The 26,084-nt window shown below is 39.4% G+C and overlaps 2 protein-coding genes across 11 annotated transcripts in view; one reads left to right on the plus strand and one right to left on the minus strand.

The window, feature by feature from the left end:
• The window catches only part of LOC114874016, a 42,108-nt gene extending 26,013 nt beyond the window's left edge, over window positions 1-16,095 (minus strand). The window contains exons 1-8 of the mRNA XM_029182894.2: window positions 15,810-16,095; window positions 15,465-15,536; window positions 15,000-15,382; window positions 14,800-14,925; window positions 14,609-14,724; window positions 3,632-3,774; window positions 2,925-3,244; window positions 118-252 (exon numbers count right to left, since the gene is read on the minus strand). Of these exons, the coding sequence (XP_029038727.2) occupies window positions 118-252; window positions 2,925-3,244; window positions 3,632-3,774; window positions 14,609-14,724; window positions 14,800-14,925; window positions 15,000-15,382; window positions 15,465-15,480 (1,239 nt within the window). The 5' untranslated portion in view covers window positions 15,481-15,536; window positions 15,810-16,095. The remainder of the gene's footprint in view (window positions 1-117; window positions 253-2,924; window positions 3,245-3,631; window positions 3,775-14,608; window positions 14,725-14,799; window positions 14,926-14,999; window positions 15,383-15,464; window positions 15,537-15,809) is intronic.
• Window positions 200-26,083, plus strand: LOC114874018. 10 transcript variants are annotated; one of them, XM_029182897.2, is made up of 21 exons: window positions 200-290; window positions 6,668-6,861; window positions 17,122-17,221; window positions 18,560-18,686; window positions 19,217-19,302; window positions 19,383-19,644; window positions 19,714-19,843; window positions 19,929-20,080; window positions 20,164-20,439; window positions 20,614-20,925; window positions 21,004-21,099; window positions 21,173-22,094; window positions 22,156-22,727; window positions 23,053-23,231; window positions 23,350-23,498; window positions 23,773-23,919; window positions 23,989-24,078; window positions 24,146-24,539; window positions 24,639-24,808; window positions 24,882-25,025; window positions 25,186-26,083. In XM_029182897.2, exons 4-21 carry the CDS (start codon window positions 18,608-18,610, stop codon window positions 25,388-25,390), a joined length of 4,365 nt encoding a protein of 1,454 aa, XP_029038730.2. In that variant the 5' UTR covers window positions 200-290; window positions 6,668-6,861; window positions 17,122-17,221; window positions 18,560-18,607; the 3' UTR covers window positions 25,391-26,083. The 10 variants fall into 10 exon arrangements, with proteins under 10 accessions (XP_029038730.2, XP_029038736.2, XP_029038737.2 ...); XM_029182903.2 differs by having other exon boundaries at window positions 23,350-23,489; XM_029182904.2 differs by having other exon boundaries at window positions 20,626-20,925.
• The last annotated feature ends 1 nt before the right edge of the window (window position 26,084 follows it).

Raw genomic sequence — 26,084 nt, forward strand, 5'->3', positions numbered from 1 at the left:
TTCATCGCGAAACCAGAGAGAACATTTGCGCTTCGTTCGTTTCCTCTGTCTCTTGAATTTTGCAAACGGACATTTTTTTTTTCATTTCTACAGGTTTCAGGAAAGAAAGAAATTTACCCGATCGGCGACACCCCCAGGAAGGATCGTTTTGACGACGACACCTGTGCTTCGTCCACCAACGATTCCGAATCCAAGACCGCTGCCATCGTTGATGAGATTTATTACTTCAACTTGTGCCCACTCCGTGTTCAGCTGAAACAGAGAAATAATAGGATTTCAACGATGAAAAGGTAAGTTTTTCATTTTTTCATTTTTCAGTAGGAAAATTTATGATTTTGCAATTTCAACTTTGAAACGTGAAATCAGAAAGCGGCAACTTGAAATCTGAAATCTGGAACACGGAAATTTTGTTCTCTAACGTTTATTAATATGCTGAAAGCGTAGCAATTTAACTCGTCGTTTGCGATGAAACGCACACAAAAAAAAGAGAGAGAAGAGTTTTCAATCAATCTTCCATTCAGAAAATGAATCGAAATCTGTTCCAGTTTCCAGAAGCATTTTGTGTAGATAAAATTCCGAGAATTTACATGAGCAATCTCCGTGATATCCGTCATAAATGCAATTTTTTTCTCCGACGTTCCGTGTATAAACATCGTAATTAACGCGACAAACTTTTCTAATTATCGCTCGAATCTGCGACGAGATAAGAACCAAGGCGATTACAAGGGAGCAGAGATATGGGTCAATAGTTCTCGTTAAAACCAGGAAAGGTAAAAATGAATACCCGAGAGGAAAAAAAATCATTCTAACAACGTACATTTGACAATGTACATATTTCCATTTTCATTTCACCTCCTCGAAAGCCACGCAATGATTTTTTTTCTTGGTCAATTCAGAGTAGAAATGCTCGTTTTAACCTACTTTATCAAGTTTCCGTTTTCATTTGTTCGAAGCAAACCAATTATCGAAAACTTAGCTCGAGGAAATCTCGACGGTTTTTTCTCCCTCGACAACAAGGAAAGCAATGCTTATTATTCGTGGTTTCTTCTAAAAGCCACGACAGATTATTGGCACGATTTAGAGCAATTTAAATACCAAAGGCATCCTTCCTTTTCACCGGCCAATAATTACACCTTCGTGTTTCTTCCAGAGAAAGATTGAAAAGTTTTTCACAAAGAAATCCATTTGTTGATTGTAAACTGGAGTATCAGGACCTAAGAATATTTTCCTTCTATTTATAGGCCTTACTTCGAAAAGTAGAAAGAATTATGTCGAGCTACGCGAGACTCGTGTCGAGCAATTAACACCAAATCGAGGTGTTAATTACTGTTGACACCAATAACGAAGTTGCTCGAAAGAAACCGATAATTTTCAGCCTAGCCAAGTGAGGCCTGCTTCTACTGTGAACCGATAATTTAATAAATTTCATAACGTTACGATGCTATTAAGCGGCTCGAACGTGCCTTCCCTAAAATGGGTATTTTCTGTTCGTTAAAATGAATTATTTCTGAAAAATTATATTATCTACCCACCTGCTCGTTTAAATATTTCCAACAATATTCTAGTTGTGAGAAATCAATTACCCTAATTTTCGTGAACGCAGTTGAATTCTATAGTATTAATCGAACACCATAATTCGCGACGAAACAGAGAATCACAATTAATGTCATTCAACATTCATAATAAGATAATAAGATTGGTGGTTTCGAAACGAGCAAACAACAGTTGACGCAAGCAAAACACGCGTACAGTTGCTTCGAAATTGTCGTGGAAATTGACAATGATTTATCCCGATGGTCTGGTTAATATTCAAACCCCATTGAAAATCATAATAGCCAGCATATTTTCGGACGATCGAAGCCACGATCCGTGGAGAATACGAATCGCTCCTGGCTAAATTGCTCTTTATACCTACAACCACGATTTTCGTTCGTTCCACCACCATTCCGATTCTCATTATCGCCAGAGAAAAAGATTTACGAGCCGCGCTGCCTTATTGCTTTCCCTTTTATTTTCATTACTCGACTGGCAGGAGAAATTCCAACAACAGCACCGTCCAATCAATTTCCACTTGAGAGACGAAATTTTTCGAATTTTCAATAAAATTGATTGTTTAACACGGTATTGAGATACTTTGATTCTAAAATGGAACTAACGATGAGAAATGATAGATTAAACAGCTGCCTCCGTTCCCTCCATCACGGAGACAGAAGATGAAAAATCTTCTGGTGAGATAAAAAATCCAGCCTTAAAAGAAAAATTGGCCCATCCTTTTGAAATAATGCGATCATTATCGTGCCTCTGCGAGGAGCCTCGACAAATCTGCGATGAAAAATATGGTCATCCTACCATCTCCGGTAAAATGCTGCCAATAATTCTATTTCCGGCGTAGCGGTCGGTGTTCCTGTCGGCTGATGATAAGCAAAGAGATTCTTCGTCACGATGAAGAAACACGAATCTTGGAGCGTTGTATCGAAATCAGGCCAATTATAATGACGAGCGATTGACAATTTATATCGGCACCTATCTTGAATGCTTTTTTTCGTCGACAAAGGGGGATGTAAAAAGGGAGACACAAAGGAGTCAGGAAGAAGAACGATGCCTCCTTCGCGTCGAGTGGCAACCTTTCAACGAAACTCGAGCTAGCTGGAACATTAAGGAGCCGTGTTTGCCAAAGCAACGTTCGCGTGGATGATACTATTGACGAGAATATCATTGACCCGAGGGAAAGGTTTGGGCTTTCGCCTGGAGGATCTCGTGTCGGTAAATATTGCAATTTTTTCAGGGATCGTTTCAGTGAAAGGGTTCCATTGCTTGGACGGTGATGAGAATTTTTGTCCAATTTTTCATTAACCCATTAGGGGTTAACCCATAGATGGTATAGGGTTGCGCGAAGGATGGTAGAATGATTTATGGATATTTACCACCATGTCAGAGCCACTCTTGGAGGCGTCGCTGACGGCGGAGGGGCTCCTTTCGACAACGAGGCCCCCAGGTACCGGGGTCGATGTCGGTGGTGTAGGTGTCGGTGTAGCTGCCGAGGTTGTGCTAGCTGGCTGACTGGACTTGGAGGTGGCCGCTGGTGTAACGATGGACGAGGTTGAGACCGATTGATCCTTGTCGGAGCTCGCCTGGTTCGTTGTCCCGCCGACAACGCCGCCGATGATGGACACACCTGCTCCCGCGGCCGCTGTCGAACTCGATGCTCCGGATAATTCATCCGTTGGCAAAGAGCTCCCAACGTCTGTCAAACGGTTAGAAACTTCTCTTATATCGTATTTCTTTAACAAGTTCGAAATGATAAAACAAAAGTTTTCTTCTGCTCTGCTTCGACGAGCAGAAAATTCGTGCACACCGCAGCTAATCTAGTTTAGTGCTTGGAAAACACAGGGATACTTTTACATCGCAAAGTTGTTCGAAACTATAGTTCGATATACTTTGGCCACCGGTAATGATATTTGAAATTTCTAAACAAGTTAAATTACCCGGTCAGATTTAGTCACGCGAACGGAATAGTTAATATCAACGGTATTTGATAGTTAACTTGATATGGGCGGTGCTCGTTGTTAGAAGCGTTCAACGCGTTGAACAGATTTTATTTTAATAGAGGAAAAAATTGAATTTCAATTACCTTGGGCGCTTCTTGCTACGACCAACTCAACCAGACCACGTGCCTTCTGAAGAATCGAGATTGCCTGCTCATGAGAGATGTTCGAGTCTAGTGGCTGTCCATCTATCGCCAATATCTGATCTCCTTCTACCAATCGACCATCACTGAAACAGAGCAGTTCATGGTTTAATGAAAAATAAAATCCCTTTTCTTTTCTTTTCTTTTCCTTTTTATAGTAATATCGTGTACCGATACTAAATCATGATAATCTCTCTACCATGTCCGTTTTCTATTAAGCAGAATTTCATCGAATCGATTCGCTAATACATTCTCTCGGCCATTAGATTCTATTAACCCAGCTAATTGAGACAGTCATTGTTAAACCTACTGCATTTGCGTGTCATTTCCGTCTAATGCAAATTTGCTTTCTGTCGAGAAAACACGAATGCAATAACTTTTATAGAACGATCTGAACGAGAGATATTTTTTATTTAATCTCCGTAACAAGTAGCTATAGTATATTTTCGTAACCGAGATAGGTATTGGGATACGATAATATACACGCAATAATATATATTGTACGTGGTTGGTATTTTTACTTTGAAAGAAGGCAAAATGTCACAGAATGAAAAAGAAAGATAACAGATGGTTTGGACAGCAACAGAGATTCTGCTTCGTTTCATACAGTTGGTTGTAATCTATCATGAAATCTGAAGTTTAAAAGTGAAGATCAAAGTGACAAGACAGTCTGTCAGCTGATTTCTGATAAGATAGAAGTTACTGTTTTTGGACCATTTCCAACCACGTCGCTCTAGTCGATGATTTATTTTCTTGTGAAAAAAAAAAAAAATTGCAATTACATTTTCACGTCGCTTACCAAATAAATTTTCGCTTTGGGGAAGGTCCATTGAAAACAAATTCATCGACAAGCAATCTTTCAAAAGGAGGGATAAATTTTTTGTTGAGGATTTTTCTGTAAGCAGTTTAAAGATCAAAAGCAAGGGATAAAATAGAGAGGAGGAGCATCAGGCTCGACAGAAACGAGCATTGTATTTTGGAAAATCCTCGAAAACGTCATTATCCTCATTGATCGATCCGTCGATGGGTTCGTTCGGTCGAGTACACACGTTCAAGCGTTCGCAGAGGTGAAAGCTTTACCCCGGCAAAAGGGTATTTAGTGGCCCGATAGCGGTTGCGTTACCTAATTTCCGCCAAAGCGAATTTCACTGGCTGAACCGTAGCTAACGATATCCCGCGCTACCGATCACGCTAACCTGTGCCCCAAATTTTCCTCCATCAAAGTTATGCCGATCCGAACTGTTTCGAATTTCCTGATTGACATACTGTTTGCAATTTACTCGTCAGAAATATCCTTCCACTGGTTCGTCTGCTCGCTTATCGATTTTAGGAGAGTCGATGATACCGAGCAGGTGATTTCGTTGCTTTCCAATAGGTACGATTCATTTCTTAACCTGCTAAATAAATCTAAAGAAAGTTAAGGTTCTGACTCTAGAGGAGATAAATTAAATTCCTAATAAAAAGTTAATTAAACCATCCCCTGTAAAAGCTGAATTAACACGATACGTAGCCGTAACCTTTCATTTATTATGCAATCGAATTTTCATTCACCCAAGTTTCCTCGATAATTCAAAGTATGCTTTATTATTGAGCTATAACCTAGTTTAGGCTGGTAGAGAGATTTCAGAAAATTTCAACGCTTCAAACAGCACAGACATCTGTAAATAAATCCCGCTGTTGCGATACAAGAAAGCTATCCATCTTTAAGTTATTTCTGATCGATATCAAAGGAACTTGCAAGTTCTTCTCTTTTGGTACAAAGGAAGCATTGAGATTGTTAAACTCGTGTTTAATTCGGTGCAGTATAAACACTTCATTGATGAATGAAAGCAGTGAAATCGAGTGTAAATGAGAAGCTATGTTTGCTCGAACAAGGATCGAAGTATCTGTTAAGCTCCTCTTTGAGACACGCATGTAAGAGATTGTGCAAACAGATAGTGAATGAAAAAGGAAGATTTATTTTACTCTTTCGAGAAGAGGAAACATTAATCAACATTATTTTCTCCTATTTCGAAATGTTAAATTTGATGGATCCATCTCTGAAAATTTCCTCAGGATAGTATTTATTAGAGACAGCGTATAAATCCCTCGTTCATCCATGAAAAGTAGCGAAGATTTTATCGTCCAACGAGCAGGTTCAGAGTGGAGACCACGCAGCCCATCCATTGGAACAGTAACCGAAGAGAAAGAAGCTGCAAAGACGGGTAGAAAAGACGGGGATATTTAAAAGGGAGAGCGAAGACGGATGAAAAGGAGCGTGTGTGAGGGAATAAGGGTTGAAAAAAGATTTATTGTACACCAGTGAGCGAACTTGTTCTCTACCTTGCACGCTTTAAAAGCCGAACAATGAGCGGCTATGAAATTATTCAGTTCAATGAAGACGTCTTAAGACAGATTTTTTTTTTTCTCTTTTTTTCAGACACTGATGAAAACGAAGCGAAATATTGTCAAATCGTGTCAGACTTTGCCATTTAATATGCAAGAAATTAATAATTTTTAAAGCAAACGCTACAGCTCCCTCGAAGATATTACGATGCTATGTAAACTTTGTTCATATATGCAAATCAGCCTATATTACGTGGTGCTACAATCAAACCTATGCATACAAAATGTTTCCGCTTCATATAGAAGCTGAGTAGGATGTGATAGAAGAAAAAAGGGTTCGAATAATGCAATGTTCGTGCAGAAGAGTACTCCGATAACAGCAATTCAAACTCTGAATGAAAATCTCAACAGGCCAAGCGTATAAATTTCAAAACTTTTTATTCGCTGTCAATGTGTTAATATTACTTTTCGAACGCTATAAATTAATACTTTCTCTATTACAGATGCAAAAGGAATATACTAAAATTGATTTTGCACGCGTACATTTAATTTCAAAGTTTCGTATCGAAAATAAATTGCAGGCTAACAGAATAATTCACAATGAAATATAATTCAATTTTCTCTCTCTCTCTCTCTCTGTCAAATTATTTATAGATGACTGATATACACCGATTGCCAGTTTGCGTATGAAAATATGCCTCGACAGCCCCGAAAGCAGAGAATTATCGAGCGGCTACTGTAGCAGCCGCGTAAGGATAATGTGGCAGTGAACGCGTTAAGAAGTAATTTTCCTTTTTCTAAAAGGATCCCCAAGAACGACGTGAAAGTTTAATAATGGAACGTACAAGGTAACGCTATTTTTTCATTAATATTTCACCGTTAGAAAACACAGCCCTGTATAGTAGAAAGGACACGCCTATTTTTCCTTTCTTGCTCTGTTTTAATAATTCGTAAACCGAGAGGCTGATATCAAGGAAATTGCTCGAGGCGAGAGAATTCGATTTTATTTCAAAGCAAATGGCTTTGAAACTTTTCAATTTTATCAAACATCGAATGAATTTTAATAACTTATATTACACTTTGTTTCGAACTTAATTTATTTAACACATATACGTATATATGATTTTGATGCATTCTTTTATACCGGCTAATGTCGGGGGAAATTTAAAAAATTCCAATTTATTTCTGAAACTCGAAAGAGTTGCCGTGTGTTTTCCAATTTTCATGCATCAAAGGAAAAGTTTTAATTGAGAAACTGTTTTTAAATATAAGGAAAGTTTTAAAATTAATTATAATTATATCATATTGAGAGCTGCATCATTTAAAATTTAAAATATCGTGTTTTTTCCATTCTGAAATCAAAGTTATTAAAAATGATTACTTTCATGACGAAGTGACGAAGAAAGTATAATAACTCTGACCACGAAATGCCGGTTTACAAGGCCCGTTTGCGTCATTCCATCGGATACTGTTGCTTCCCACCACCATAACAGGATTTCCCAGAGATTGTTTGTCGATACAAGCTGCGATCATCCATCAGCCATCGTACCGAGGGCACATTTCTGTCCCCACGTTTGTGTAAGTCGATTCTGTACATTGACGATACAGTCTGCTACGACTGTACACCAAGCTGTGTCGAGTTCGAATCAATAACGAATCTCTCTCACCCTCTTTCCACCCCACCCAAGTATACCCACCCCTACACTTCCTTCTTTTGCTTCTACCATCGCATACCACTAGCTTCTTACTGTTTCTCTTGTTGTTTCATCAACGATTATGGGTCAAACGGGTAAAAAATAAACGATCTTCCTTTATCGAGGATGAACGATCAAGGTGGTATTAAGTAAGGAAAAATCTTTTCATGTATCTACGTTAATGTAGATTATTATTTTTTTGTTGAAAATGATCTTTGCTTATAAATTATTAATTTAGGACCGCGTCGCTGGTGCTCGAGATCTTCTATTATAAAAACTTTGATCCTTCCGATCGTTTCACAGCTGTTCCATTGAATTTACGATAGATATCCTAAATCTCAAGCTATTTTCCCAGAAAAATGAAGAAAATTATCTTACTTGGATAAAAGTTTGCTATTAACGTATATATATATATCTCTATCAAATTACTTCGGAATAGCGTCGATGTATCTTTAACGAGGATCAATTGAAATCGAATGAAATATTCAGTCCGCGTTGAAATGGTTAATCTGAAAGCTTGTTATATCTCTCCATCGGGGATTCCACGTAGAATTACATTATTAGCTTAAGTTCAAGAGAGTTAGCGATACTTGCACGGCTGGACTCATTCAACAGCCTATTCCATCGTCTTCTCCCTGCTTGTCGCGTACAATTAGTACACCTCTGGGAAATCATCCTGTTAATGTAACACTTTTAACTTCCTCCCCTCGATTTACATTTCTTCTCTTTTTTTCTTTTTTTAAAAATTCTTAAAGTATTCGTTTTTCGTACAGTCCAGAGTGTTCGATGAATAAAATAAACGAACTTACACAACAGCCGTCCCTGTTGTGCAGAATCGTAGCCCGATTACGCAAGTACTTTGAATGAAACAGTTTATGCGGGTGTCGTTTACGAGAACCCTTAGAAACTCGAGAACAATTGATGATTACGTAATAAAGGGTCTTGGCAATAATGATTAGCATGAGTCACCGTTCACATAAATTAATGCCTGTAATCGTAGGAGGAAAAAATACCGCGACCACTTAATCGCTCATTGCCATGCCAAAGATCGTAAATCTACTTTGGTTACGCCGAAAGTTTTGAGAACTATTTGCTAAAAACAACCCCTGGCTACAGAAATAACGTTCGACGCTCGACTATAATTTCCAGTCCTATTTTATTTTTGTACCAATAATTTGCAATTAAAAATGTATATCCTCGGGGAAACGTGAACGTCGATCATCAGGTAAAAGGCAAGTATCTGAGACAGGAGGACAGGAACTGGCGTCTGTGGCCAGTAATCGAAAGTGTCGATTTTCCCGACCGGAAGTTGAGAGAATCGATCCATGTCGAAGTAGCTAGGGGTAGAAAATATCGAGCGTTGGTTGTGCTGTTCAAAGGGGATACTAGCTCGTACCGTTGCACGAGCCATCAAGCATCGAGTCATGACACGATATGACCGACTTTGTGCCTCGTTAAAATTGCATTAGCTAGACAGTGGAAAGGGTCGGTGAAAAGCGACGACTGAAAATACACGAGGAAACATCTGATCCTGATGTGGAATTACGGTGACAACGAGGGCTCGATCCTCCTTTCCTTCGGCCTGTCGTTTACACAGGGGAAGAAAGGATAAATGTGGCATTAAAAAGGCGACGAATTATTTATCGGGATACACCATTTACCTTCATAAAAAAAAAAAAAAAAAAACGGGAAATAAGCAAAGAAATGATAAACATTCGTTTACTTTAAGGGAGTAATCCTACCGAAGGTACGGGGTTATTTTTAACCTTTTTCAAAAATGAAAATTAACAGCCAAGAGTCTGTTGGAGCTTTCACGATTCAGATGATTTTCTTCTGAATACTTAATTAATTTTTCCAACACTGGTAAGGAACTGTTAATACCAGAATTTCCCAGAAAGTTCAACAATAACTTTATCCCGAAATGTTGACATTAACAGGCAAAACATGGGACGAGAAATCGCAGGAAACGTCCTAACAATTAGTACGAGAAACAATTAGAACCGACTGCAATATTTAGCCTGTGTATACAATGCTGGAATCGTGACAGACACACATACAGACGGAACTTGTACCGGTGTATCCAGTTATTACACCGTTAAATCAATTGGGAAAGAGAAGAATATCGAATTACACGGGTAATGGAATTATTAAACTTGCTGTTGTTTCCCATTTACAAGTTTACAAGGGTGCTAACTATATCTAAACTGATTGAGATACGAGGGCGAAGATTGGAAGAGACGTTATTTTTGAAAAGGTGTTTCCAACAAACGACATTACAAATTGTCACAGTTTACCAAGCAACCAGAGGTCACAGTCGTAACTTCCGATTCCCTTTGATCCACCTTTCATTCGTGGGGGTGTTGATCGTACGAGAGACCGATGAGATCCATTCGTTCTCGTAATTACTACGCGATTTTTCCCTTCTCATTGCGACACACTCGATCGTTTCAAGCTTGCTCACGGGGCTTCGAAGCGGGGCTCCGCCTTTCACAAATGCCATCGGATAACGTGATAAGATTTTCAATGGGGAGAAAACATTTTTATGGCTGCTATACCATCTGAATATTTCGAGATGAATTTGTACCGGTGATCCAAGTCATTGATCGAAGAAGATTACAGGGGATGGTTTTGCTCCTGTTTGATATTTCTGACTTAAATCTTGGACTTATTGAATTTTTACTCGAATTGAAAAAAGCATTGTCCCTGACACAATTGATTTCCCCTCGATATCAAAGAACAATTCGACTTCTAGAAAGAAAAGTAGAGAGGACATTGTCCAGGAAAGGACTCGATGAAAATCACGACTATTACGGAACGAGCTTCTTATTTCGTCCCGATGAAAAGGAGAGACAGACGAATCAACTGTTTCTTGCTTAAAAGAAGACACTTTTTGTTCTTTGAAACGAACGAGAAGACGAGTGGCTCGTATTGATCTGGCTCTCGGTGACGGCTACGCAACGAGTTAAGGGTTAATCAATTTCAAGTTACGACGTAGCAACGTGGCGTGATAAAACGTGTCAGGAACACAACATTATCCCTGGCAATAATTCCTCTGCTGGGTATTGTACTACACGTGGTATCTATTTCACTTTAAGCGGAAAGAAGCGTGCACCGCAACGATTGCCACGGGGTAAACGCACCCCTTTTTTCTCTCCGTTCCTATCGACTGATTGTCTGAAATTTCTTAGCATTTCTTAACATAACTCATCCTCTGCAATTTCGCAAAGTTTCAAAATCAAAGTTTTTGAAATCAAGTTTTTCAATTTTCTTTGCTTCGAAATTGAAGGGCCAAAATGAAAAGAAAGAATTCCGATTACATCAACGTCTGTTTACCCGTAGGTAAAATTTGTCGTGGTCGCATTTGGAACGAATGAAGTGTAGAAGCGTGGTGACTTGGTGAGACCAAGATATCGAGGATAGCAATCTCTATTGTGTGTGCTCGAACCCATACCCGTGTATGTATACTCTTTGGACTCCGACAACGTTTGCCTCTTTCTTTAACGAGGCAAACGAATCGGACAGCATTCGCCGACAACTTGCAAATTGGCGAAATAATTGAAGATGTCGGTATGTATCTGGAGAGGAATCCAAGAGAGTCGAATATCAAGAGGGGAAATAAAAAAAATAAAATAAAATAAAATAAAAATGAAGCGCATTCGCGATGAGAGAGCATAGCGGGATATCAATTGAATTGATACGGAGGAAACGGCTTTTGATAACGAGCGCTCGTTCAATTCAGCGAACTCGAAAATTATTCTTTTAATTGAATTAATTCAACTCTTCTGCGGGATTTAATATCGAACGCGGTCAACAGTTTCTTGTTTGCTGGCAATGTCAATGGGAGATACTCGTGTGTTTTATGGAACTTAATTTTCATTTGATACGAGGTAGATATCCTTGAAAGGTTTAAATAAATCAATATAAATGACCTGTGAAATATTCCCAAAAAATAGAATAAAATGCTATCGATTCGAGTCACAGAAACCCAAAAAGGAAAAAGGAAATATAGGAAAGGATGAATAAGAGGCAGAGAAGTACAGGGAAAACAGAGAGTATCTAGTCAGACAGGCTTTTTAATCAACAACAAAGGAACTACATTTCTCTGCAGTTTCTAGTGCATTCATCATTTTCAAAATCAAACAAGAAATCCTCAAGCACATATATTTCCACGCTTCCTCAAGAAATTTCAGAAAAATTTTCATTCTTCGTACAGAACGAACTTGCTTTTCCGTTGTACAATTTCTAATTCATCTCGGGTACTGGGTTTATAGCCGTGCGATCTACAAATAAATAAATAAATATTGTTGATAAATTGAAAAAGCATGAAGGCATCGATCGTGTAACGTTGTTGGGATTGAATCGGCAACCGACCGTCATGAATAATCCAGAAAGCAGAATAATTTCGCGTTGAATTCGAATCTGAGATCGATCACGCCTACACCTACGGACGATCTAACCCAGTTTTACCTTCGAGGTATGTGCACACACCGCGTTTTCCCGCAGAATCGTGGCAGCTCGATAAAAACACGCGATTTTACACCTTTTTCCACTTATCCTTACCGAGCGATGCATCTCTCAATCGTAGGAGATATACTAAATTTCCCCAATCTGCCAGCTGCAAGTTTATTTGTCAAAATAAAAAAGGGGTAGTTTTTTATCAGCTTTAATTTGTCTAGTTGTAAATGAAATATAGTATTGCTGATTATTTATAATTGTTCGCAGACCTGCTGAACAGCAATGGAACTCTGTTTCAAAGAATTTTATCGATTTTCTTTGGAAAAGAGAGTGTACGATGTTGGGAATGTGGCACGTGTATGCTTGTGCAAATGTTAATTTGTTTTGTCGTGAATGAAATGCATTGTTAGCTATTTGTAATTGTTCGTGAAAACATTGAGCAGCAATGGTAGTCGGCTTCCAAAGAATTTCATTGATTTTCTTTGAAAAAAAAAAAAGTACGCAATGCTTGGCATGCAATTCATCAGAATATCTTTGTTAAAATAAATAAGGGATATTTATAAATCGTTTATGAAAATATTAGAGGGCGTGCGAAGAAAATTTTGGAAAAACAAAAATGATGAATTTCGTAGTTTAATTTTAATCGAATTAGTCATTAATTTTTAAGTTTCTTCTCGCGAAACTGTCTGCTCTAGAGGGTGGTCCATCTCTTCAATCCTTACCTAAATATTACATCGGATAATTACGAATATATTAAAGCCGAGGCTACGAGAAAATAACGAACTTGCTACTCGTCTGAAGCACACTATTTTTATGCAATGGGTGACCCCTTAACCGACGTAAAAAGGGTTGAGCGTCATCCGGATAAATTTTCATCCAGATTACACTTCCAATAACATTTTCCTTTATTTTCATCGTCGAAAAATACATTTTACTAATCTTCGTTAAACGTGCTAATTTACTCTGAAATATTTCTATCGACGTTTACTTTTCTAAAAACTGAAATAAAAAAATCTAACATCTTTTCCGAGAACCTAAAACTCTGATTTCATAAAAGTCCTTCTAAATTCAAACTGACCTATATTTTCAAAATTCTCAATCGCACAATAAACATGCCCTAAATCCCAACTCCATTGCATTAAACGGTGGAGCAGTGCTTTCATAGAATGACTAAATGAAATACTTGAATCAACCCCCGTAACACCTATTCTGCACGCGAAAAAGCTTCAAACGAGCCGCGAAAATCGACTGAACGTCGCGTAAAATAGAAATAAAAGGAAAACAATGGACCCATTGAAACAACAGACCAATGACACGTACCACCTGAAGATTTTCTCGAACGAGGCCACGAATCAGCCTTCACTGCAACATATTTTCTCGTCCTGGTTCGCCGAACATCAGAAGATCATCGCTCAAACCGTACGATGAACTCAAACAAACCAGTGAACCGAGAGGAACCGGGTTGAACGAGCCGCATATCTAACAGCGAGCCAAAAAGAACACGAACGACCACAGAGAATCTCGGGGATTGAAAAGAGATGTTTAGCCGTTGGCTAAAAAATGATAACAGAAATTGACCACCATAATATGTACAACGAACGTGTTCGTGGGAGTAAGAGCACGATAACCGCGACCTTTCTCCACGGGGATCGGTCGAAGACTGCTCGGCAGAAAGTGGGAGGCTCTTTTTCGAAAGCATCGCTTTCTCCACGGTGGCGAAGCTTCCGGACAGAGGTAACCGGGCATGCGTGCGACCGACCAGCCGATCAACGCACCGTGTTCACAGGGTGTGCCAAGAAACGGCGACTAGAAACTGGATCAAGTTCAACGTGTACACTTGGATGCAACGTAGGCTTCCTTTGGATAAGGTTGAAAGGAGCCTCCCACCATTTCCTTTTCGATTTTGCAAAAATCCGGAGGGAATTCCAAGAGAACCCTGGGACAATCACCTAGGGAGAGCCAAGGGAGCTGGAGGATCCAACGAGAGCCAAAAAAAACCTGTTTTATCTAGCTTATTTTGTTTCTTTTAACGTAAAGTTACACAGGAGATTAAAATGAGGTTTACGAGTTAAGAGGAAACATGTGGAACTACCTCGGTTTTATGGAATTTACGTCTGCTTAAATCTTCTTCGTTTATAAAATGAAATTTCCGCTTTAAAATGTTACGAAACATTAAGCGCGAGAAGTGCATTTACGTTTCAAATGTATCATTGCTTGCGTAATCTGCATTTTATACTATCTGTTCGAAGATTACGTAAACGAAAAAAAAAATTTTGCATTCTTAGAAGCGGCTCGATATTAATCTCACCGTTTAAATTGTATTTAAGCAGTCTATTCTACGTGCTAATGCATGCTGATAATTTAAAGTGAATGAAATCATATTTTTCGCTGATTTTTATTAGCTGATTTCATTCACAGTTTGCATTACAAGCGAAAATTGCCTTACCACCCTGCTATGCCATTTGGTTGTATCTCCTGCAGGAATATACCAAGTTCTCCTTTATCCTTGCTACGTAGCCCAACAACACTGAATCCTAAACTGGTGCCCTCTGGTTTGTACAGCTTGAAACAGAAAACAAATTTATGTGAGCTGAGTTTGTGAATGGTATAAAATATACTTGTAGGTAAAGAACCAACCTGCACAGTAAATATTTGCCGGCCTCTTGCTGCTGCCTCAATAACTTTCTTAAATTCTTTAGCATATGTTGTTGTTGTAATGGGTGGCATTCCCATAACTTCAGAAACTAGACTTGGACTTGTCACCTGTAACAAAATAAGAATTTAACAATATGCTCCAGGCAATAGTTAAATGATACTTAATTGAAGCAAGATTTTACCTGAGCACTAGTGTCCTCGCTGCTGCTATGCACTAATGGTGCAACAGGAACTCTCTGATCTTCCAGTTCACTGCTGTCTTGATACAAATCCTGGTACACATTTGATCCAAGCGGTTGCACTGGTGTACTTGGAACAGAAAGTTCCAATTGCCCACTGATGTTAATGTCAAAATCTCCAGGGATAATAGATGGATGTTGTCCCAACTGATTGTTTAATTCAATAAGAGAGTCTTGGATTGTTACTATACTGCGAAATACTGGATCTTCCAAAAGAGATATCAATGATTTTATGTCTTGAGTTGTATGCATTTGTAGCTTAGGATCATCACAGTCTTCCACTCTTTCTTGAACATGCTCTAATAAATGGAGCGCTGTTGATATGTCTGAAAAGTAGGCAATATGCATATATTAAGAAACCATAAATTGAAAGTTTCATAATAAAGATATGCATAAATCTGTATTTACCTGCGCTTAGAGGCATCTTGTTCTTTTAATATCCCTCCAGCTGTATGTATATAAAAGTCCTTGTATGTCTATCTGTAAAATAATATGTTAGTTTAAATTTCTTTTTATATTTTAAACAAATTTCATGACCACGCAAAGTTCTTAATCTCGGCAATAATAAAAAAAACGAAAATCAACGAATAGCATGCATCAATATTGAACGTAAGTTAATAATTAAAATGCGGTCATGAATCTTTGGACAGTGTATTAATTCCCGTTAACTTAAGATGTACCATGAATTTATCGCAAATCAATAAGTGGTCATATAATCGCTTCTAATATTAATATAATAATGATCTTTCTCACCTAAACTCTTTTGAAAAATTCAAATACGAGTAACTTGTAAGCCGATCACTCTCGGGAAATTTCACGGTTACGCAGGCAAAATACAATCAATTTTGTGTATCACAGCAAACATGTAATTGCATTTTGCCATCAGCTGACTATGCCAAACTATCGAATCATATCGAATGCTTGACAATCCTTCCACTAAGAAAATCGCATCTAGATGCACTTGCTTATATAGTGCACTAGAACGTCGAAAGCGCACCACGACGGCGCGCTGAAGTTTTCATATTTAAAATCAAACGTTTCATTGTAACACGATTCGTAAGACTATGACAATGCTATTATGGATAAAAACTTATCATTTTGTAATTAATCAAACTTACTAAGCTTATTCGTTAGATTCAGTATGTTAAAAGCAAAGGTCATTCATTATATAAACTACATTTCTGAAAGCAACAATGAGAAATTTCCACAAAGACCACTAGAAAATGATTACAAAATCGAGAGATGCTAATTCCCTCTTGTTCGTGACCACGAAATTTGAATAAAAATAAATTCGAGTTAAAAATAGCCTGGAATAAAGGTGCGAACGATCCTGTTCATATCACGACAACCACCTAGCCAGCCCGTTTGTCATCCTAGTTGACCTCGGGTAGGAATCTCTAATCCATGATTCCGCTACCAAGTGATCGTCCATCGGCACAATCAACCCAATATGGCGGTGTTCTGGTGCACCGATTCTCAAACGTTGCAACACTAGTGTCCCCAGGGGGTCTTCGATGCCATACAAATATTTTCACACTCATAATCATCCCCAAACTTCAATCTTCCAATTTACAAAAGTATCTACAACTTGGCACCACCCCTTTCAAGATCTGTAATTTATAAAAAAAATTTATGAAAATCGATGAAAAGAGTAGAACTGATTAATTATTTGAAAAGGATCGTGAGATGGCGAAGCTTGAGAACCGATGGTGTTGGCGTTTACACGCACGTCGAACGTTTTCCCGGATGGCCCCACGGAAACCGGACACAATGGAGCTACTTCCGGTGAGCACAAGGCCAGAAATCGGACGTGGGGATCCCACCGCGCCTGGGTACCACCGGTTTGTTATCTCTTCTGCCCCCTATGGCCTGTCTATACGAGAATCATTCATCGAAACGATTCTTCCATCGCCATCTCTTCCCCTACCTGTTTGTCAGGTGTTATCCATTATTTTCAGTTTGCGTTGATTTTGACCGCCAGTTTGATTACAGGTGCCATTCGCGTTGGATGGTCGGTTCTGGTGACTTTTTACTGGGATTATATCATCTTTTTTTTTTTTAACAGTAGAAGGTTGAAGATCGTTTCTTCCGAGGCCTTCGACATTGAACGGAAGAACATCTAGTGGTGGTGGGCTTAAAGATCCGTGAAACCTGTCATCAAATTTGTAAGTATTACTAATATTATTTAATAATGTAATTTGGATTTTTTATTAATCACTCGTTCATATAAAATTTGGGGCGTCAGTCATCGGTACCCCCCCGCAGTAGTTAATAGCACAAATAGAAGAAATAAATTACAGGATTATTCTATCTAACAATCAGACTTATAATAGGTATACAATGAATAATTATAATTTTCCATTGTTTGGCGTACTTCCAGCAAGCATTAATATCACGCGATCGAAGAATTCTAAAAACTCTTTGAAACGCGCAACACTGTTATCCGTGTATCATCTACGTTTCAAGGCATCACGATAATAACTTTGTTGTGCGGTTCATAACAAGGTTGTTAAAAAAGAATCAAGTTTCTAAACTTGAGAACGGAAGAGCTTGTAATACCAATATCATTTAAACGTGGCGTTATCGTTACTCGAATGACCAGATCTGTAATTTTCTCTCATCAACCGTAACGTTAATCACTGAACACGTTCCATCCTCTTTGAACAGGCGACTACAATTATCGAGGCGATAAACCATAACGTAATTAATAAGCAGCGCTTCCGCGAAACACGCGTACAACATTACCCTTTATCGTACAGGCACATCTGTTATAATTGATCATTTGTAAATTGATGCATTCCTTTGATAATTACAAACTGTTTACTACTTACACGTTAATAAGGTATTGCCATATATTTCTAATCCAATTTTCGTGGGTGTACTAGGCCCTGGATCAAAAGGGTTTATTTATACAACCATCTTCTTTTTATTTTAATCTCCTGTAAAAAATAGCTTTGAAGTCAGAGGGGATCATGACATAGAAAATGAGCTCACTTTGTATTCGTACACGTTTCAACGCAAGGTTTTACGGAATACCTGAGCTGCACTCACCCTGAACACCTCCACATGCTCGCACCCCCATGAACCTTTTTTTCCGAATGTGTGTGTACATACACGAGGGCAAAGGACCAGCACACGCCCGTAAAAGCAACGGACCGTGTTTCCAACTTTCAAGCATTACATTATTACTTGTCCATTATCTGCTTGATTATCGTAACTGGCTTGCGTGCTTCGGCTTCGTTCGAACTAAAATCACAGGGACATTATTTCGATCGAATGATTACTTGTTTAATGAGAGAAAGAGGACAAGGGTGAAAAGAAAAAAAAAATATGAGAAGAGATTACCTTTGGAGGATCATTAAAGTTTCAATGGTCATTGAATCGAGTAATTATTGATTGGAAATGAAGGACCATTTAAGTACTTGCACGAAGAAGAGGATCTATATAGAATTATTGAAATTTAATGATCCAGGACTTTCTCATTTATGACTCTTTGCTTTCAGAATATTCATTGTTTATTGGAATGACTGCCTAATGGTGAATTGCAATAAATGAAAATGAAGAAGACTAATATATCAAACTTACTGCAATCAATTTCTGTCCTTGCTACCCTGAGAGTAGTGGTCAATGGTAAGTCAATGATAACTTATTCGATTGTTTAACAATCCAGCACGAAGTAAGACCTCCTCTTTTTCATTTGATAAACTCCATCTGTATGCTCTGAAAAATTCCTTTTGTGAATTCGTAAACGATCATACTTATGAGAATCGCGGCCGTGCAAATTAATGATGGAATGCAGAACGCGAGAGTGATGTCACTTGCGCGCTTGCGAAATTACGTTTCGTCCCATTGTGTCACTATTGTGCCACTTATGGCACGAAAAACGTAGCGATGATAAAATCGGTACTTGATGCTGCTGTCCAAAGGAAATAACCTGATTTTTCGATGGAACAGGAAATAATAATCTGTTTGCGGAATAATAATACAAATCTCGTCCATTGAACGCGTACCTAACTGCATGCAAGAAAATTATGTATCCATTTTATGCTCTATACAAAAGGGAAATAGGTTCATCTTCTTTTTCTATGTAAAATAATGTTGCTTCGAAATAATAATTTAAAACTACTGTGAATTGCGAAAGGATTACTTGGTGTTCCCAGGTCAAACAACCTGTAATGGTGGTTTAGGTCGAGTCGTTTATGAGAGACTTCCGGATCAGCAGCTTCAGGGTTTCGACGACGATGTGGTACGAGCAATATCTCTTAGTTTTAACGGCAAATTAAATTGTATAATTAAAATTGTACCTGTAATTATCGCTCATCTTAGGTGAGAGACTCGGCACCACCCTTTAGAGTTTTAGAAAAATGTCAGGAACTATGTCTACGAGACAGAACGGCGACGAACAACTTGGTTCGTGCCTGTACCAGCTTCGATTTTCAACCTGGAAGCAGAATAGCGTCTTTCAGTGGAGCTGCAGAATACGAGGAGAGTACTTGTTATTTAACAAGGGAGCAGGCTCAACCAGAAGGTATCGGGAATCTGATGTTGGTACCAAACAGCGTTCATTTCACGGAAGTTTGTCTCGGTTGTAAGTGTTCGACAATTGCTTTCAATCATTTATCAATTATGCTAAATACAAATGTATTTTTTTGCGAAGCTGACAGGATAGAAAGGGAATGTCCCAATAGGCGTTATGTGTTTGAGAGACATCCAAGGAAGAAATTAAAGCTACCATTGACGGATATTAAAGAAGTTAGCGCAGCAAATAGGACGGACTGCGAGGACAGGTAAAAAATATATACTTGAATTCATTAAAGAGTTAAACAGTCTGTAAAATTAATTACCTTTGGTCTGCTTTCTTCTCTTGCAAAGATGTCTAAACGAATTCAGCTTTATTTGCCGATCTGCAACTTATGATACTGCGTTGAGGAGCTGTGCTTTGAGTCGTTTCACTAGAAGAACTCATCCTGAACTACTGGAAGACGATCCGAACTCTGACTACTTGGAAAATACTTGTCTAAATGGTCAGAAATCCTGAAAGTTCGAATATTTGGATTTTAAATAACGTTGTTTATCGTTAAAATATACGAAATTTGGTATATTCCAGCTGAACGTCGTTGCGACGGATTAACGGTGTTCGTTAAAGAGGAGAACAAGCGTCTCCGGGGACCATTTGAAGTCGATATTTACACGAATCTTACTCTGGATGAATGTCAAGCACTTTGTCTGAGAGCGGAGAAATACTTTTGCAGGAGCGTTGAATTCGACGAACAAACGCGACAATGTATCATTTCAGAAGAGGACTCTGTTTCTCAGAAAGACGACATAGGAATCAGTAGCAGTCCCAGTCATCATTTTTATGATTTAGTTTGCTTGGACAATCGTAAGTGTATCCTTAAATAGTTGGCGATATAATCTGATTAATTCTTAAGCAGTCGACGAAAAGACATCTGGCGAATTTCCAAAATTAATACCATAGATTCCATGGTGTTAATAACAGTGAAACGATCAATTAGCGCTTCACAACGGTTTATCAATACCCACTTACGAAGCGTAGATCCGTCCATAGCACGTGGCTCCGAATACCCGGACAGCAGCTCCTCGTCGCACCTTTTCTCCGATGGACGTCGTCCTGACACCGCGTTTCAACGTTATCGAAACTCCCGTTTAAGCGGGGAATTTCATTCGGAAATCACCGGCCGAAGCTTGAGCGAATGCCTTGACGAGTGTCTTCGACAGACAAGCTTTCAATGCCGGAGCGCTGTCTATTCTGAACATTATCACACATGTCGATTGAGCCGATTCAATCAACGCGATGGCCACAGGATCATCTACGATGCAGATTACGATTACTACGAGAACCTCATGCGTGAGTGAATTGATTTATCGTACTATTATACGTTGAATGATATTATATTTGGTTGCAATGTTTCTTTGCGATGAACAGATCAATATTTGGATGGAGACAGAGATAACCCAGGATACAGACCAGATCCTCTGGGACAGGACACCAATTTTGGTCGGCCATCCCTAGGAAGACCTGGTAAAAAATAAACCATTCGCGACAGAACTTAAACGTAACAATGTTATAGGAACAAATAATTCGTCTTCTACAGGATATCCAGATGATTACGACAAAGGATACAGCAGTAGCGTTAAACCGGATCGTTATCCAGACCGTCACCCAGATCGTTATCCAGATCGCCACCCGGCTCATTATCCAGATCGCTTTCCTGATAGATATCCAGACCGATACCCGGATAAATATCCAGCAGACCGTTATCCACCAGATAGATATCCAGACAAATATCCAGATCGTTATCCAGCAGATAGATATCCAGACAAATACCCAGATCGTTATCCAGCAGATAGATATCCAGAGAAATACCCAGATCGTTATCCAGCAGACAGATATCCAGACAAATACCCAGATCGTTATCCAACAGATAGATATCCAGACAAGTATCCAGATCGTTATCCAGTAGATAGATATCCAGATAAGTATCCAGATCGTTACCCAGCAGATAGATATCCAGATAAGTATCCAGACAAGTATCCAGACAAGTATCCAGACAAATATCCAGATAAATATCCAGACAGATATCACATAAGCGGACAATATCCCATCGCAGGAGGGGCAGATACTTTCCCTGAACCCATAGACCGATATCCTATTAGTGATCGTTATCCAATTGCTGACAGATATCCAAGTTCAGACAGATATCCAGTTGCTGACCGTTTCCCTGTCAGAGGTGGCGATCGTCGTCCTATTCAACCTGATCGGTATCCCATTCCTGACCCCGCGGTAGACAGGTATCCCACAAACACTCGTTATCCGACTGCCGTTGGTGGTCGGTATCCAATATCTCCAAATCGTTATCCCAACGACGCCGATCGATACCCTAATGCCATTGACCGATATCCTATTTCCGATGATCCTTTGGAAAGATATCCTTCCGGCGCAGGGGGTGTTAGACCTCACGTCGACCGGTATCCCATCAGCGAAAGGTATCCGGAGAAGGATCTTTATCCCAGTCGGTAAGTCGGTGAAATTTTTCCTGATTAAGGGATGAAATGAAATTCTCCCTTATATTCTCAGCTTTCCCCCATCGTCTCACGGTGGTAGTTATCCAGCAAACTACCCCGCGGACGACGTCTACGGTCCCCAGCCTCATCCGGACCGCAACCACTATGGAGCAGCAGGACCAACGCGACCCTTAGGCTACGGTGGTTACAATAACGATGGTGGAATAATCGGTGGGGGTTACATAGGCGAAGGGGGAGTCTACAATTCCCGACCTTTCGGAACCAGTGGTGGACCCATCATCGGTCGACCGCCTCTGGTCTCCAGATGCGACGAACAGGACAACTTCCGACAAGTTGGACCTCACACCAGAGTACGGAAGCCATTCGTCAGACGATACACAACAGCTTCGTCGTTGGCCCAGTGCGAGAGGGAGTGCGCTGACGCCAGGGACTTCGTCTGCAGGTCCTTCAACTATCGTCCGTACGCTGCTCCTTATGGGGCTGAAAGGGACAATTGCGAGTTGAGTGACCGTGATTCCAGGGACATGGACATGGGCAACCCTGTGTACTATGATACTGGGTCTGACTATGATTTCTATGAACGGAACAACGGCAGACAAGGAGCCGACGCGGAGTGTCTCGACGGTAAGCGTCGTAATCGTCCTTGGATGCCAGCTACGTGGATGACATGGAGAAATTTTTACGCAGCCGGTCCTCGTCGTACTTACTGATACTTAATGGTTCAGAATGATTGTATAGACATTGTCAGTTGGACTCGAGTTGAAGAAATAAACGGTCTCTTCTTTCCTTGATAATTTTTTTTTACTTTTTGTTGTATACATCCGTTTAATTGATTACTCGTATTCGCTTTCATCGATGTCAAATAATACACTTTCATGTTTTTTTTATTGAGAATTGCTGGCACTTCAGCTCCGGTTCCTAAGAATCATTATGTTTCTGGTCATTCTAGTGAGTCAAGTCTGTAGCGAAGACGGAATGGAATTTACTTTAAGGACGCCGGAAGGATTCATTGGCCGGATTTACACGTACGGCTATTACGATCGATGCTTCTTCCGTGGTAACGGAGGAACGGTAAACGTGCTTCGAATCAGTGGTCCTCAGGGTTATCCTGAATGCGGCACTCAAAGAGTAAGGAACTTGTCCCTGTTTGCTCAGATATTGATTAACCGGATGTATAAAAAATTTCACGCAAAGAACATTCATTATCCATTGAGTGTCTATAATTATTCTTGATGAACGATTGCAGTATGGTGATACGATGACGAACATCGTGGTGGTACAGTTCTCCGACTACGTGCAAACAGGAAGAGACAAACGCTTCAATCTGACCTGTCTGTTTCGAGGCCCTGGCGAAGCTGTCGTCACATCCGGCTACATCGGTGCCGGGTATGCCAGGTCATATCGATTGAGAGACCGTGCCTTGCACCTGGTACACTTAATTAAACGATTCAGTCTAACATCGAGTACAAAATGCAATATATATATATAACATTCGTTTGCATAGAACCTGGTGCAAGCATCCTCGATGAACTTATTTTAACGTAGTACCAGTTCGACCCTCCAGTTCTTGTCTTGTTTCACCTGTAACAGAATCCACGATATTCAGATGTGAAACAGGACATTAATATAGTATTTTGAATAGACATTAACAGACATTTGTATTGTGTAGATCAGGGTCTCCAATCCCCATCGAATATCTACCAGCAGAAAACACCCTAAGCTCCAGAGTACGTTTGCTGATCCTCTATCAGGGTAGACCTACAACAACCATTGCTGTTGGTGATCCACTTACTTTTAGACTTGAAGCTCAGGATGGGTAAGTAACATTATACATATCAAATCACAAATTCTTTCTTAACTAAAATGTTCTTCGTGTCTTTGATAGATACAATTATGTGACTGATATTTTTGCCACCAACGTCATAGCCAGAGATCCTTATTCCGGAAGAAGCGTTCAACTCATAGACAGATATGGGTAAACACAGTGAAGAAATTTTTACACTATCTAATTATAATAATACTGATTGGATTTTCTTGTACAGATGCCCGGTAGACAATTACGTGTTTCCGGGACTGGATCGTCTACGCGACGGAGACAGCCTGGAGGCACGATTCAACGCTTTCAAAATCCCCGAATCTAATTTCTTAGTGTTCGAAGCGACGGTGAGAACCTGTCGGGACGGTTGTCAGCCAGCGTATTGCTCAGGTGGTACCGGAAGAAGCGAACCGTCCTTTGGAAGAAGACGAAGAGACGTGTCTCAGAATGACACGATTGCCGAAGAAAATGAAATAAGCACGATAACAGAGGCTAATGGTAATGACACGTCCTCGGTGGTGAATTCCACCGTCGTTGAAGAAGATAACGACGATGAGGAGGAGGAGGAGGAGGAGGAAGAGGAAGAGGAGGAAGAAGAACACGTGAGAGAAATGATCGAGGTAAATGCGATGCAACGTTATTGACTAAATAAAGCTAAGGCACCTGTAAGTTATCTATCTATAAGGTACCTATGCAACCAGATCAATTATTTATCACAGGTACTTGACTCAAGAATGGACATCGACGAAGAAACCATGGTCGAAAGGCAAACTACCATTATGGAGAACGTTTGCATAACACCGAATGAGTATTACGGACTTGTAACAGCAGTGGCAGTACTCGTGGTGCTCCTTGCTTCCGTGGTATTGTTATCGATGCTGATCTACAGGTATACAACTTGGACGATGCACGAGATTCGCTCGTGTTCGTGCAGGTAATTCGATTCATATAAACTGTTTCAGGAAATACGCTTACTCAGTGATCACGAAGAACCGTAGAGTTGATAAAGCATGCAATCGCAGCAGTCATTCGGACGATGCTTACAGCAGTCGAGCGAATAATTTCTCCTTCTTAAGAACTGGGCTACAAAAACCATTTCAATCTACGTACGTAACTTAAGAAATCCAAACTGTCTCATCTTGTGATAAGAATGACGTAATATTTTTGATTGAGAAAAATGTTGAAACGTTGAAACGTTGAAAATTCCTCTTTCATTGCGAAAATAATTTACGTACAATTTATTACCTAGATCGATTTAATGTGTAGATCAATTTCCCGATCGATGAGCAACGTGATTAACCAACGCGTGAGTTCCTCGTCCACCGCTCTGGAAGGTGCTGTAGGTTTATCATCTAGCAGAAGAACCGGCTTCGATCCAAGTGAACCAATTTATACTGATCCATCATTATTTGAGGTTGCTCATTGTTCATCGCCGAAACCCGTGCTTGATGATAATTTCCGTCTCATGTGAAGAACAATGAGAATCCTGAAAACATACAAAAAGAAAAATATAAAAATCGACTGATTTTCATGGCAATATTAAAGTTTCATTTCAGGCATCTTTCAGGTAACGTTCGATCTCATAGATACTTTACATCTTTTTTTTTCTATTAATATTTGCATACTTAGAAGCTTCATCTTCTGTTTGTTCTTTTCCTTCAATATAATTGCTAGTCAAGTTCTCTGACCACTGCCAGCTACAACTGCCATGACAATTGATCATTGAAATTTTATTTGATAATAATACCAACAATTTTGTTTATAACTAATGGTTTATTAATGTCGCATAATATTTCATATTTACAAGGTCTACTTCTATTCTTTAAAAGCTTGCAAGTTACAATGGGGTCAAATGAAACTCCATTAATTCGTCGCTCTGTGTCGACAAAATCAGAGAGATCCAATTGCAACGGGTTGATGTTCTTGAAACTGTGTATTCCTTTGATTTCTAAGCAATCACAATGAAAAAAGAATACTTTCTATGTCCGTAGAAGGCAAAATATAAAATACCTAGGAGAATCAGAACGAATTCAGTCTCTCCGTTCGCGTTTTGAATCTATCATTAGCAAGTATCGTAAATAGTTAGCATTACGAGTTTTTATTTATTACGGTTTCGTTTGAATTGTAGGTAGAGAGAATGATTAATAAACGGATAGAACAGAAAG

Source organism: Osmia bicornis, chromosome 7, assembly GCF_907164935.1.
Source record: "Osmia bicornis bicornis chromosome 7, iOsmBic2.1, whole genome shotgun sequence".
Lineage (NCBI taxonomy): Eukaryota > Metazoa > Arthropoda > Insecta > Hymenoptera > Megachilidae > Osmia > Osmia bicornis.

Coding starts and splice junctions, on each gene's coding strand:
- LOC114874018 (XM_029182897.2), top strand. CDS start 18,608: ATGAAAATGAAGAAGACTAATATATCAAACTTACTGCAATCAATTTCT. Junction 19,303..19,382: donor AGGGTTTCGACGACGATGTG/GTACGAGCAATA, acceptor CGCTCATCTTAG/GTGAGAGACTCGGCACCACC. Junction 20,081..20,163: donor GGAAAATACTTGTCTAAATG/GTCAGAAATCCT, acceptor GGTATATTCCAG/CTGAACGTCGTTGCGACGGA.